The sequence below is a fragment of the Talpa occidentalis genome, unplaced genomic scaffold, assembly GCF_014898055.3.
Source record: "Talpa occidentalis isolate TD23 unplaced genomic scaffold, MPIMG_talOcc4v2.1 talOcc4.5, whole genome shotgun sequence".
In the NCBI taxonomy this organism is placed as follows: Eukaryota; Metazoa; Chordata; class Mammalia; order Eulipotyphla; family Talpidae; genus Talpa; species Talpa occidentalis.
In genome coordinates this window covers 45,550,346-45,564,351 of record NW_023604861.1, presented here as the reverse complement: position 1 = coordinate 45,564,351, position 14,006 = coordinate 45,550,346, and the positions used below count along the sequence as shown (strand labels likewise).

The following is a 14,006-nucleotide window of genomic DNA, read 5'->3' as shown; positions in this document are numbered from 1 at the left end:
ATCCCAGTACCAAGTAAAACTGAAATTGCCCCAGAAAATGACTATTGAACAGAAGCAAAATCACAAATACTATAATATTCATATATTATAATATATGATACATTATATATTGATACATATACCATATATACTATTGATTTTTAGTATATATTGATACATATACCATATATACTATTGATTTTTAAATGAGTGTATTAAAACCTCCAGAGAAGTCTATTTGTATGACAGAAAAATGTGGTATCATGGAAAGAAAACATTACTGTAGCATTAGGGGAGGTGTTTTTTAAAAAAAGCAGTTTTAGCTTTTTAATGTTAATTTTTGGGCAATATTTATTTTCCATCTTTTTTTCTTAAGTCTGGTCCTGAAAATGTGCCCCACCATTTTATAACAGAAGGTTAATTGAATGATTGTGTGTGTGTACACAAATTCATTCTTAAAAACTCCTAACACTGAAGAATACATTTTTCAATTAAGTAACAAGTATCTCTGCAGTGCTTAAGTGAAGAGACAGATATCTTGCAACATATAAATGAATTATGCAGTTCCTTTAAAGTACTTTGGATAGGAGGAATAAAAACAACCACATATAATATTGTTATGTAATATATCCACTTTTACTTAACACATCTACATTTAAAAGCTATACTGGAGCTCATACTTCTGTTGGTAAGTTTCTCTACATTTTGAAATATGTAAACTTCAGCAGTTCTATACCATTAACTAATTATGTATAAATTATTTTCAAAGTTTGAAAAAAATGCTTTCACAAAACTGACCACCTCTTTCAACTTATCTATACTGAGAAGGTTCTGTGAACAGATGAAGGCATACCTGTATGGTGTAAGAATATTCAGGGGAGGTGGTTTGTCACTTTGGTTATAGATGTCAGCAACTGGATTAGGAATGCTGTTCTTTGAAACCACCTGCTGGTCTTGGACTGTGGAACTTTTGAAAGCTTTTTTCATGTTGATATCCTGTAGTGACACTATTTAGAGAAAAGTCCCCCAAGGTGAGTTATATGGAGATACTTTTAACTGTTGAGAATAAGTATAATTTGATACACAATCACACACATCTCCTAGAACATCTACTGTCGTTCATTTAAAACCATGCTTAGGGCCTCCCTGGTGGCTCAAGGGGTTAAGTCTCAGCACCTTGAAGCTATCCACAGCCATTGAAGCAAGAGTTCTATCCTAGGCCAGGGAGCTGACCCACATGGCTCAGCAGACCTTTCCTGTCTCACCCACTGCTCCCCTTAGCAGTGTCTTTCAGCCAATCAGCCTGTTCTGCTCCCCACTCTCTCCAGTTAATCCTTCCACCCCCACACACCTCTGGCCAACACCCCAATTATAAACAAAAAATAAGTTTAAAAAGAAAGATTTTATTTCTATTTTATTATTATTTTTTTTTAGATTTATTTGTTTATTTATTTATATAAGCACTAGGTACAGTCAGAAGTGCGGGAGAGTGAGAGAATTCGCCAGAGCAGGGAGCTGAGCAGGCAGAAGGACGAGGTACACTGCTGAGGGGAGCAGCGGGCGGCAAGAGAGGTCTGCGCACCATGTGGGACCCTCCGCCGGTGGCCGGGGAACAGCCAGGGATTGAACCGGCGCAGCAGAGGCTGCGGGCAGCCTCGCAACCCAGCGCGCAACCACTGCGCCACCAGGGAGGCCCTTATTTCTATTTTAAAAGAGAAGATAATTTCTCAAGGGTATATGCTCAATATACACACATCCTGAGGTTAAAGTCACAAGCTTAATGTATTATTTAACTTATATTTAGTCATAAATATAAAATTTTAAGCTTTTTAAACTAAAAAGTTTTGCTGCTGCAATATTAAAGAAAACCTTTAAACATGCTCACACACACATAAATACTTATCTGAATAGAGCAAGTAGCTGGTTCAAATTTTTATCTTTTTAAATAAAAGATAAATTTTAAAAGTTTAATTTAAAAGGGCATGTTTTTAGCTCCCCACTTACTATTGGAAAAGTCAGTAAGAATCAAAATGGACATCAAATTTCAATGTTGTACATTTTTGTTCAATTTTTAATTCACACTAATTGAATTCTGACCTTTGAAAAAGACCTGAAGAGGAGCAAACATACTTTTAAATAGGGATGAATTTCATAAATACCTACATTTAAAAAATAAAATTTTACTTTTGCACTAGTACCAATATAGGTCTACTAGAAAAATAAGATGTTAGAATTCAAAATATGTAGTGGCATTTCTTGTACTTTCTTTGCAATTTCTCCAGTATAATCTGTTTTTCATTCAAAAGATGGAGTTGAAGTTGATAAAATTTCAAAGTTTATCATCAAAATTACCAATTAACTACATAGTGCTTGTCAATATTAACATTATTTTAAAACCAGTGTCAAAAGGCCTCAGTAAATGCTATTTCTGAAATCACAGCATCATCATGATTATTTGCGGGCATCATCGTAACAAGAGCAGTGAGTAGAAGCCTTCATTGTCACACCGTAAATATAAAGTCCCCCCTTTTAGTTGAACCAGATCTTTGGAGTGATTCTGTGATTTTCAGGTAAGAATGTATCTTCAAAATAAGTACCAAAAACCTAAACTGGAGTTCTAATACTTACTGCATTTCAAATAGTTCTTTAAAAAAAATACATAAAACTTTTCTTTTAAAAAAGAGAATATGGCAAATGAGGTAGTCAAGATCTGAATCTTTTCTTGACTAATCCAATGTTGTGGGTTTTCCCCTTCACTATTCTTCCAGGAAAAGCAAGATGAAATATCAGTATACTACCCCAAGGAAAAAGCAGTAATCAACGACAATGAGTTACTACCATCTTATCTGCATCACTTCTAGCCCATTGCTTTCATGCAATTACCTACCCTCTTCCACTGTTGAATCCAGCTGGGTAACTTTGACAGCAAGACGATCAATTCTGTCTTGAAGAGAATTTGCTCTGATGTAGAAGTTGTTAGCCTCATTAAACAACTCACCAAATATGTCTTCAGCATGTTTGCCTATAGAAGAAAATGAATGGAGAAAGCCATCTGTTAGGAACTGCTGAAGCAGCCTTCACACATCCTCACCAGTGCCGATTACTGTCAACACATGGGATTTTGTGCAAATGATTATAAAAATAAAGTGTCACAGTCAGAGGTCTTTAGAACTTTTAAAAAATCATTAGGGATATTTATATGTATTAAAATGCCCCCAAAGTATAGAATTTTTATACAATTGCTATATGAGCTATCAAACCAGTTGCTTCCCACTAAACTTTTCTGGGGGGAAAATTACTCTAATTTTGGATGCTTTATATATAAAAAGAACTGCAGGACCAAAATTTTTCTTTCATTCCCCAGATAATTCACAGTAAGTATGTTGGTTTCTAAATTTAGGATTTTACATCATTCACAATCAGAAATGTTAGACATCCTGTATTGTGTGCCTAACACTTTCCAATGGCACTAAATTTTCTACTTCCTTTTCTGAAATGCAGGTACACAATGCTGGTTGTGGCATTCTTTTAAAAATCATTATTTTGAATTTTTAGTTGAATTTTTCTGTATGGTTCACCTCTGCTTTTTTGACAATTCCTACTTTGCTTAAAATGTAATTAATGGCATCTCTGAAAATCGAACAAGCAAGACAGGAATCAGTATTTGCTGCTTATGTTGAATTTCTAAATGCTAACACAGTTCCTCTATTTAACAAACATTCAATAACTGCCCACTCTGAGGGTGCAAGGTGCCCTTGCATCCTATCTTTTATGACAAACCACTTTAAAAAAAAATACAATTTTAGAACAGTTTTAGGCTCACAAAACCACTGAACAGAAAGGTAGTTTCCATGTCCATGTATACCCCCCTCCACCCTCCACTATCAACAGTCCTCACCAAATTGGAACATTTCTCATCACTGATGAACATATACCAATACATCCTTATCAGCCAAACTTTGCATCTTACTTTACGGTTCACTCTTGGTGGTGTATATAATATAGATTTTGCCTTATGTATAATGATGTAAGTCTACCATTATAATATCATATAAAAGTAGCTTCACTGACCTGAAAATTTTATGTGACCCACCTGTTCATCCCACTGTCCCCCTTCCCTCAACCCATGGCAAACAATGTCTTTTTACTGTCTCCATAGATTTGCTATTTTCCAAAAGGTCATATAGTTGGAATCAGTTGGCTTCTTTCACTTAGCACTATGCACTTTAGATTCTTCCATGTCTTTCAAAGCTTGCTAACTCACTCATTTTTATACTTGATTAATGACCTGTTGTCTACACGTGCCAACTTTATTTATCCATTCACCTACTGAAGGAAAACTTGGTTATTTCCAGTGTTTAGTGATTCTGAATAATCATTTGGGTGCAACTTTTTGCATGGACGTTAAGTTTTCAACTCATAGGGGTAAATACCAAGGAGCACAATTAGTGTATGTTCAATTAATTTTGTGAGAAACTGCCAAAATATCTTCCAAACTCACTATGCCATTTTGCATTCCCACAAACAATGCACATATTTCTCACTGTTCCACATGCTGGTGGTGTCAGTATTTAGGATTTCAGCCATTTTAATAAGCGTGTAATGATATCATGTTTTAATTTGCTTTTCCCTGGTGATGAACAATGCTGACCTTTTCTTGTGCTTATTGATATTTGCCAACTGTAAATCTCCTTTGGTGACGCATTCGGGTCTTTTGCCCATTTTTAAAATCAGCTTGTTATTTTTTTATTGTTGAGTTTTAAGAGTTCTTTGCATATTTTGGATAACAGTTCTTTATCATAGTATGTCTTTTGCAAATATTTTTTCCCAGTTTGTGATCTGTTTTATTCTTTTAACATATCTTTTACAGAGCAGATGTTTTAAATTTTAATGAAGCCCAGAATGAACTACTTACAATTTCTAGACCCATTCCACTGTCTCACAGACCCTGTCACTCCTCTGTATTTCCAAATCTCTTCCATGCCTTGTCATCTCCAAATCTCTTCCATGCCTTGTCATCTCAGAGTAAGAGCCAAGAGCCACATAAGAGCAGCTTATAAGATCCTATGTGACCTAGCTGCATTTACCTACATGGCCCACTATCACCTTGCATATTCCTCTAACTACACCTGCTCTTTGCTGTTTCTCAGAATTGTCAATCATTGCTCCTTCTCAGGCTTTCGTATTTTCCTGTTCTTTCTGTCTAAACCATTTCTGTCCCAGAGTTTCACATAGTTTGGTCCCTCACTTAATTCAGGTCTAATGCCCAAATGTCACCTTCTAAGTGAGGCTTTGTCTAGCAATCCCAGCTAAACAGCAATCACACCTAATCCCCTCCCTGCTATGTTTTTCTCCTTAGCACTTAATCAGGATGTAACAAGTCTTATACTTACTCATCTTGGTTCTTGCTTGTCATAGTCTACTAGAATAACAATCCAAGAGGGCAATATCCTCTTCAGTTCTGTGCATTGTAAAATTCCCAAAATCTAGGGCATGCCTGGTTTATCGTAGTGGCTCAAAAATATTTTGGAACAAATGAATAAAAATGCATTAACTTAAGTCAATCCTTAAGAACAGAACTGTGGGAACACACTGTGTATCTAAACAAACCTCAGTCATAGGATTCATCATGTAACTGTAATTCATTCTTTAAGTGCTTTTCTAAAGAACATGATCTATAACTATTAATTCTGCATTGCCTGAACTGAGCCAGTGCTCTGTATCTTTTGAAGAAAAAACACATGGTCTAAACCAGTATTTTCTTATTAACAAGTACATAACCAACAAATGCTCCCCATTCAAGTAAGTTTGGGAAGTGCTGGGCTAAAATGATTAAACATATCTCTCTGCCTTGAGACACCTCAAACTCTTTAATATGTAAGGATGTATTAGGAATCTGCAAAAGAAATCTAGCAAACCAGGTTTTCAAACTGACTGGGTCTGCAAACATCTAATAACCTCTTTCAGAACTACTGTTTCATGAAACTCATTTAGGAAAATGCTTGTCCATTCATCTGCATGATTTACAGACAAAGCACTGTCTACCAAATACTTTACAGCCAAGTCTATACATTGTTTATTTGGAATAAAGATGTAGTCAAAAGACAGCCAATTTTGATTTTATACTTGACCCTTCATAGTTTCCAAAAAAATATTCCCATGCAACTCTAAAAAAATCCCATCCTTTTCCCTTCACTTATGCAGAAATCTAATTAAGGGACAACAAGCATCACCAAGAATACGGGAATAGACACAAGTCTCTTGAAAAAGTTACACCAGCATTTTCAAAGCACAGAGATTGAAAAGGATAAATTATAAATAACATGTGCCCTCTACCTTCACTGTTGACTCCCCATTTAAAAAAATGCAATTGATACAACATGTCCGTTATAATTCTCTTTATAAAAAGAAAAAGAAATTATAGACTTGAATACTTAAATCTTTTGCCAGCTGCTGAGTGTGAGAATGGAAGGATCTATATTTTCCAATGAACAAGAATAGAGTGTTACAATTACAGTATTCAGTTTTGCAAACAGCAACTTATTTGAAAAGCTTAATTTTACTCTTTCAATGACAAGTCCATTAATAGCTAAACTAAAATAATTCTAAGTTGAATTAAAGTCCATACTGAGGTAAGTGTAATTTAGTCATTCTTTATTGATAAAGAATCCACTTATGTATTTATTGGGACCATTATGAGCTTGTGTCCAAGTATGTCTGATTGAGAAGTACGTCTCCAAACTGCAAAAGCATAAAAATTTGATTTTCAATTATATTTTAAAAAGATGATTTACTGGAATCTGTGTCTGATGTGAGTTCTTTCTGTGGAGCAGAAGCCAGCCATAATAAAGGCCTCCAGACATCTTAATACTCACACCTAGCAGCCAGATCTTGATTTGTCAAGATTTTTTATTCTTCATGAAAGGAACCAAGTTCCTTGGAAAAATGGCTGATTCTAGGACTAAGGGTAGAAAAGTATAAGACAAGTTTAGAATATCTTGCTGTGCTTTAAAAAAAAAAAGAAAAAGAACTTAGAAAATGGTGGGGACATGTCAAAAGGACATATTAAGGCTAAAAGGCTCCACTGATCAAGTCTGGGAAAATTTGAGCATCAAAACAAACAATAAAGATGATGAGTTCTGACCCATAGACTAAAATAAGAATCCATGAGTCCAAACTGATAGGATTACGTGAAAGTGAATAACAATAAGAAAAGTGAAAACTGGGCCTCCCTGGTGGCACAAGGGGTTAAGCATCGCACTATGAAGCAATCCACAGCCTCTGCAGCACGAGTTCGATCCCCGGCCGGACCAGGAGCAACCCACACGGCGCAGCAGACCTCTCGTGTCTTGCCTGCTGCTCCCCTCAGCAGTGTATTTCAGTCAGTCTGCCTGTTCTATTCCCCACTGTCTCTGCTGAATCCTCTCACCTCCCGCATCTCTGGTGTGTACCCCAGCTCTTGTATGCATAAATAAATCTTTAAAAAAAAGAAGTAAAAACTAGTAATTCCAACTAATAAATGCAAAAGAAATTATGAAATGACAAAAAACACCATTTTCAACACCATAATAAGTGTTTTGGGAAAGAACCATCCATAGATGCTAAGACCAGCACGTAGAGGCGAGAGGGAAACAGGCTATTATATAGTCTCAACGTGGTCTTCTTAAGATATGATTAATAACACGGGGAGGGGAGAGTTTTAGAGAAACCTACAACACACACCTTAATCAAGTCACCAAAGTCAAGGCAGGTGGTGATGGGATAAGCATAAGAGATGTGCTTCCTGATGCAACACCCTGAGGAGGAGGTGTCGTCGCTCTGTGATAGTGCTGCGAATATCCTAGATCTGCTGGTGAGGAAACACCAGAAGATCCAGACCAAGCAATGGGCCACAAAATAAATGGCTGATTCCCTTTAAAAATTATCAAGCCCTTAAAGTCAAAGACTGAGAAATGGTTCCAGATTAAGGAAACAATTTCATATACATCATTTTAAATGATTTGATATTAAATGTCCGTGTGTGCATGTGCATACACCTTTGAGAAAGGGAGGAGAATAAAAGGAGAGTAATAAAAGGGAAGCAGCTGTCCTGACCACCTGTGACTATGCAGATGCCTCTTTTTCTTTCTCCTTTTCCTAATAAATCTGTCCTTTAAAAATGTTCAAAAAAAAATAGGGCGGGGGGTGGGAAGGGAGGAAACTGAAGAAAAACATTGGTAAAATGACATATGGATTAAAGTTTATGAGAATTCTTTGTACTGTTTTATGAATTTTAAATCAGTTAAAAAAAGAAATTTTACAGTGTCTGTAAAACAGTACAGTTGCCGAATTACAAAAAATAACAAGTCACAACTACTGGGCCTTAAGGTTTTCTTCTTTTGAAAAAGGTTGTTCTTTTCTACTATGAAAGCAATACACACTTATTGTAAGAAATACAGAAAAGTAAAAAAAAAAGAAGACAAAATCTGCAAGCCAACTACAGCTCTGAAGCATACAGCAAGGGAGGGGGTGGAAGAGGAATCAAAATAGAACAGGAAGGGGCACAAGGGACTGTGGTGACAGTTCACAGGTGGTGTGGTGGTGGGAGATTCATGGAAGGGAGAAATCATACATTGTACAAAAAAGAACATGTAAGAAAATAAAAAAATTCAATCAGTTAAAAAAAATACACAAAAAGTAAACAATAGGAAAAATGGCCCAAAAGTCTATAGTACACATATTGCTAACATTCTGATTTATTTCTTTTGTCTTTGTCATGTTTATGTCTGTGTAAAAGTCAAAAAACATACCATACATCCTGATTCTCCGATATATCTTAATAATCAATGTTCATGGTATAAAATTTGAAAACTCAGAAAAATAAAAAGTAAAAAAAGTTATCCAGTTAACTATAGTGAACTTTTTTGTATACCACTTTACAATACTCTTTCTAAGCATTTTATAAGAACGAGGTAACATGTCAACTAAGCAAATATGGTTTATTAAGCAAATATTTAACGCTGGTGTATCAGGCACTGTCCTAGTCGCCTGAATCCACACAACAATGAAACAGTCACAAAGGTGATACACAGATAAACCACACAGACAATATATCAACAGGTAATATATCACATGATGACAGGTGCTGTGAAGAAAATGAAAGAGTAAGGGAGTGTGGCAGCAAGTGGGTAGTGCTCCGGAGTCAGGAAAGGTCTTTCCAATAAAGCGATATTTGGGCAGGCAAAAGATAAACGTGCAGGAGTGAACCGCGTGAGTATTTTGGGGTGGAACCTTCAAGAGAAAACATACTAGTGCAGCTACAGCCTAGTGAATGGAGGGGAAAATGGTGGACAGAAAAACCAATGTCCTTCCCTTTGGGTTTGGGGTGAGTGGAGTAAAAATGGGAAGATCAGACAGGAGGCTATAGGTGTTTTGAGCAGTGACAGAATGTGGTAGGTAGGCCCAGACATCAGCAGCAAAGATGCTAATTGGTACATATTTTGAAGATATATTGTATGAAAGAAAGAAGAGTCAAAAGCAACTGAAACTGTAAGAGTTTCCTTTTGCTATGATTGACGGGGGTGAGAGCAGGAAAGTGAGAGGAAAGAAATCATTAATTCAATTTTAGACATGTTGAGTTTGAGATGTCTATGAGAAATCCAAGTGAAGATAAAGAGTAAATAGTTATATATGAAGTCTGCAGTGGAGAAGAGTGGTTAGGATTGAAGATTTAAATTTAGCAGTTATCAACGTAAAGGTGGTATTTCAAGCCACTCCTGAAATGAGGTCACCCAGTGAATGGAAACAGGCAACAAAGAGTTTTAGTGACCAAGTCCTGAAGCACTTCAAAATGTAGGGAAGGGAAGATACTCACAGAAAGCAAAGAATAGCTTGTGAAGTAGAACACTGATGCATGCTGACTCAGAAGTCTGGCAAAGTAAGTTTCTGCAAGAGGAAGATATCAACTAGGTCAATGGATCAAGTAACAAGACTGAGACCAGCACCGGATTTAGCATCTGAAAGTCGCTGATAGTGCGGCACACTCTCAAGAGTGGGTGGGACAAAAAGACAATGAGATATAAGATATATGCATATATATACGCAGACACACAATTATATATATGCATATGCACACACAAGTACATATATATATGAAGATAAAAAGAATTTTTCTCAGAATCGTACTGTGAAGTGAAGCAAGAAATATGCAATAGGAAGAGGATGATCTGAGATTTCTCATTATATTTATATTTTGCAGGAATGATGTAAATAGAAAAAAGACGATATAGGGAAAGTTAATGTAGCCCCAGAGGGAAAGTGCGAGTATGGAGTCCAGTCCTTTAGAGAGAGACATTATTAGCCATCCACTAAAAGGGTGAGCAGAACATATTTACATAGAGACATATCAGGGGGTGGATGTAGCAGAAGGGGGATGTTTTGTTCTCCTCTGACTACCTTTATTTTCCCAGAGAAATAAGAAGCAAGTCATCAGTTCAGAGTAAGGAAGTCTGACGTGCATAAAAAAGATATGAAAAGGTGCTCAAAGGACAGGAAAACTAATTAACGGAGGAATTACAGCACGACTGCTGAGCCACATTAAGGGCTCATCTGAGAAAAGTGTTTATGAGTTTAAATCTCTCTTCTTTTCTAATATAAGCATTTAAATATACAAATTTCCCTCTAAGCACTTCTGTAAATAAATACCAAAGACATACTGGTATTTTTTGTGTTCATTACCATGCAGTTAAAATAGTTTCTGTAATTTCCATTTTGGTATCTTCTTTGAAAGGATTATTTTAAAAGACATTTGCTTGATTTTCCAATATGTGAGAATTACCTAAAAAGATTATTATGTTAACTCTTTATCATCATATTCTTTATGATGTCTTTCTTTTTTTTCAATTAAGGCAATGTTGGCTTACACAGCATTGGCATTCTGCAAGGATAGCTTTCCGCCACTTCAGGTGTGGTGACTGCAGCTCTCCTCCCACCAAGGCACCACCGTCCACCACCACAGTCCAGTGTGCTCCTTTCCCCACTATGTTCTCATCCCTCTCTCTGTGTGCTTCAGTTCTGCAGTCAGCTTCCAAGGGTGCGTGTTTTTTTTTTTTTTTTTTTTGTGGGATCCTCGCTGGCGGCCAGGGAACGAACCGGTGCTGCAGAGGCTGTGGGCAGCCTCTCAGCCCAGCGCTCAACCGCTGCGCCACCAGGGGAGGCCCTCCAAGGGTTCATTTTTTAAGTTCATCTTTATCTGACCCTTTGTTTGGTTTCTCTATACTCTACATGTAAGTAACATTATGCAATACTTTGCCTGAGCTTGGTGAACATTCCAAGTGAACAATAAAACAATATTATGTTCTCCAGTTTGGGAAATGAGTACTATAAAGGTCAATTAAGTCAGATTGGTTGGCAGTGTTGTTCAAACTTACCTGTCTTATCAATTACTAAGCTTATCTTTTTGTCAAACTCTCCAACTCTGATTGTGGGTTTGTCTATTTCTCCCTTTAGTTCTATTTTTAGCCCATGAACTTGGGAGTTCTCTTAGTTCTCTTTTATATATATATATATATATATATATATATCTACGGATTGTTCATTCTTGATAAACTGACTCTTTTATCACTAAGTAATGTCCCTCTTTGTCTGATTTGTAGTCTACTTTGATATTAATATAGCTACATTTGTTTTCTTTGTGTTTACATGGTGATTTTTCCCCACTATTTTCTTTGAATCTGTGTTTCATCATTAAAAGCAGATCTATTTTAGTTGTTTTTTTTTTTTAAATTGAGCTTGGTAAGTGCTGCCTTTTAAGTGGTATCTCTGAAATGTTTGTATTTTATATTGTTATTGACATGGCTAGGTTTTATTCTCACATGTGGGTATTTGTTTTCCATTTGTCCTTTCTGTTTCTTGCCCCCTTTTTCTTGCTTTTCTGCCTTATTCTAGATAGAAAAACAATTACCTTACAATTCCATCTTATCTTCTCTTATGTATTATCCTAGAGATCTTGAAAATTAAAGTATGCATCCTTAACTCAGCATAACGTACTTTAAATACATATTTCATAAACAACGAAAACAATATAATCGTTTTCCCCCTTCCCCTTCAGAGCCATCATCTATTTTAATTTCACATAGGTTGTGAATTCCACAACTTTTGAAGTCAATAGTTTTTAAAATAATATGCATGTGTACATATATATAACTTTATAAATTTATGAAACATATGTTTATCTATATATATATATACACACACACACATAATTTTCATGGCCCACATTTACTCTTTTTGGTGATCTTTATTCCCTTGTGCAGATCCAGTTTACTATCTGGTATTATTTCCCTTCAGCCTAAAGAGTTGGGTTTTTTTTTTTTTTTTGACATTTTCTGAAGTGCAGGTCTGCTGAAGACTATTTCTCTCAGTTTTTGGCTGAATAAAATGTTTTTCAAGTTCATCTTTTTGTCCCCCCACAAGAAAACAAACCACTTTTACTTTATTTGCTTTCCAATTATTTGCTTTTCTACTTAATTTGCTTTCTTAACTCCATGATGGGTACAGCATCACAAAAGATTCTGTGTCCAAAGGATGTCCACTCTCACCACTGCTTTTCAATATAATACTGGAAGTCCTAGCCAGAGCAATAAAACAAGAGAAAGACATCCAAGGAATCCAAATAGAAAAAGGAGAAGTTAAACTATCACTATTTGTAGATGATATGATAAAATACATAGAGAACCCCGAAACTCCACAGAAAAACTAATTCAACTAATCAATCAGTTTAGTAAAGTGGCAGGATACAAAATCAACAGGCAAAAATCAGCCTTTCTATACACAAACAATAAATCTGAAGAAGAAATCAAAAAAAACATCCCTTTTATTATTGAAACAAAACAAAAAAACCAAATACTTGGGAATAAATCTAACAAAAGAGGTAAAGGACTTATACAAAGAAAACTATAAAACAATGTTAAAAGAAACAAGAAGACACAAATAATGGAAAGACATCCCCTGTCATGGATTAGAAGAATTAACATTATTAAAATGGTCATCCTACCAAAAACAACTTACAGATTCAATGCTATTCCAATAAAAATTTGAACGACATTCTTCAAAGAAATAGGACAATTATTGATGAATTTCATATGGAATCACCAAAAACCCCAAATACCCAAAGCTCTGCTGAAAAACAAAGGGAATGGAAGCATCACACTTCCAGACTTCAAATTATACTACAAAGCCATAATCATCAAAATTGCATGGTACTGGAACAAGAACAGGCACACAGACCAATGGAACCAAATAGAAAATCCAGAAATAAACCCACAGATCATTGTCAACTAATCTTTGACAAAGGAGCAAAGAATATGCACTGGAGCAAAGAAAGTTTGTTCAATAAATGGTGCTGGGAAAACTGGGTCGCTACATGCAAAAGAATGAAGCTTGACTACCACCTCACACCATGCACAAAAACCAACTCAAAATGGATTAAAGAACTAGACATAAGACCTGAAACCATAAAATACATAGAAGGAAATACAGGCGAAACACTACATGACATGCACCTCAAAGACATCTTCACAGACACATCACCCAAAGCAGTGATAGTGAAGGCAAAGATAAACAGCTGGGACTACATCAAATTAAAGAGCTTCTGCACAGCAAAAGAGACAATAACAAAAACAAAGAGAAACCCCACCAACTGGGAGAACATTTTTGCACACAACACTAATGATAAAGGACTGATCACAAAAATCTACAAAGAGCTGGTGAGACTCAACAAAAACAAAGAAAATGATCCAGTCAAAAAACGGGCAGAAGAACTAAAAAGAAATTTCTCCGAAGAGGAAATGCAAATGGCCAACAGACATATGAAAAAATGTTCAACATCAATTGTAATCAGGGAAATGCAAATCAAAACTACAATGAGATACCATCTTACACCAGTGAGAATGGCACATATTAAAAAAACTAGCAACAAATGTTGGCAAGATGTGGAGAAAAAGGAACTCTCCTGCATTGCTGGTGGGAGTGCAAACTGGTCCAGCCAC

General features: G+C 35.9%; 1 protein-coding gene across 3 annotated transcripts in view; it reads right to left on the bottom strand.

Annotated features, from left to right (window-relative positions):
* WASF3 (WASP family member 3) overlaps nt 1-14,006 on the bottom strand; it is a 114,807-nt gene that overhangs the window by 23,534 nt on the left and 77,267 nt on the right. For all 3 annotated transcript variants that reach the window (XM_037527063.2, XM_037527064.2, XM_054701339.1), the window contains exons 4-5: nt 2,867-3,001; nt 833-986 (exon numbers count right to left, since the gene is read on the bottom strand). In XM_037527063.2, coding sequence (XP_037382960.1) covers nt 833-986; nt 2,867-3,001 — 289 coding nt within the window. The remainder of the gene's footprint in view (nt 1-832; nt 987-2,866; nt 3,002-14,006) is intronic.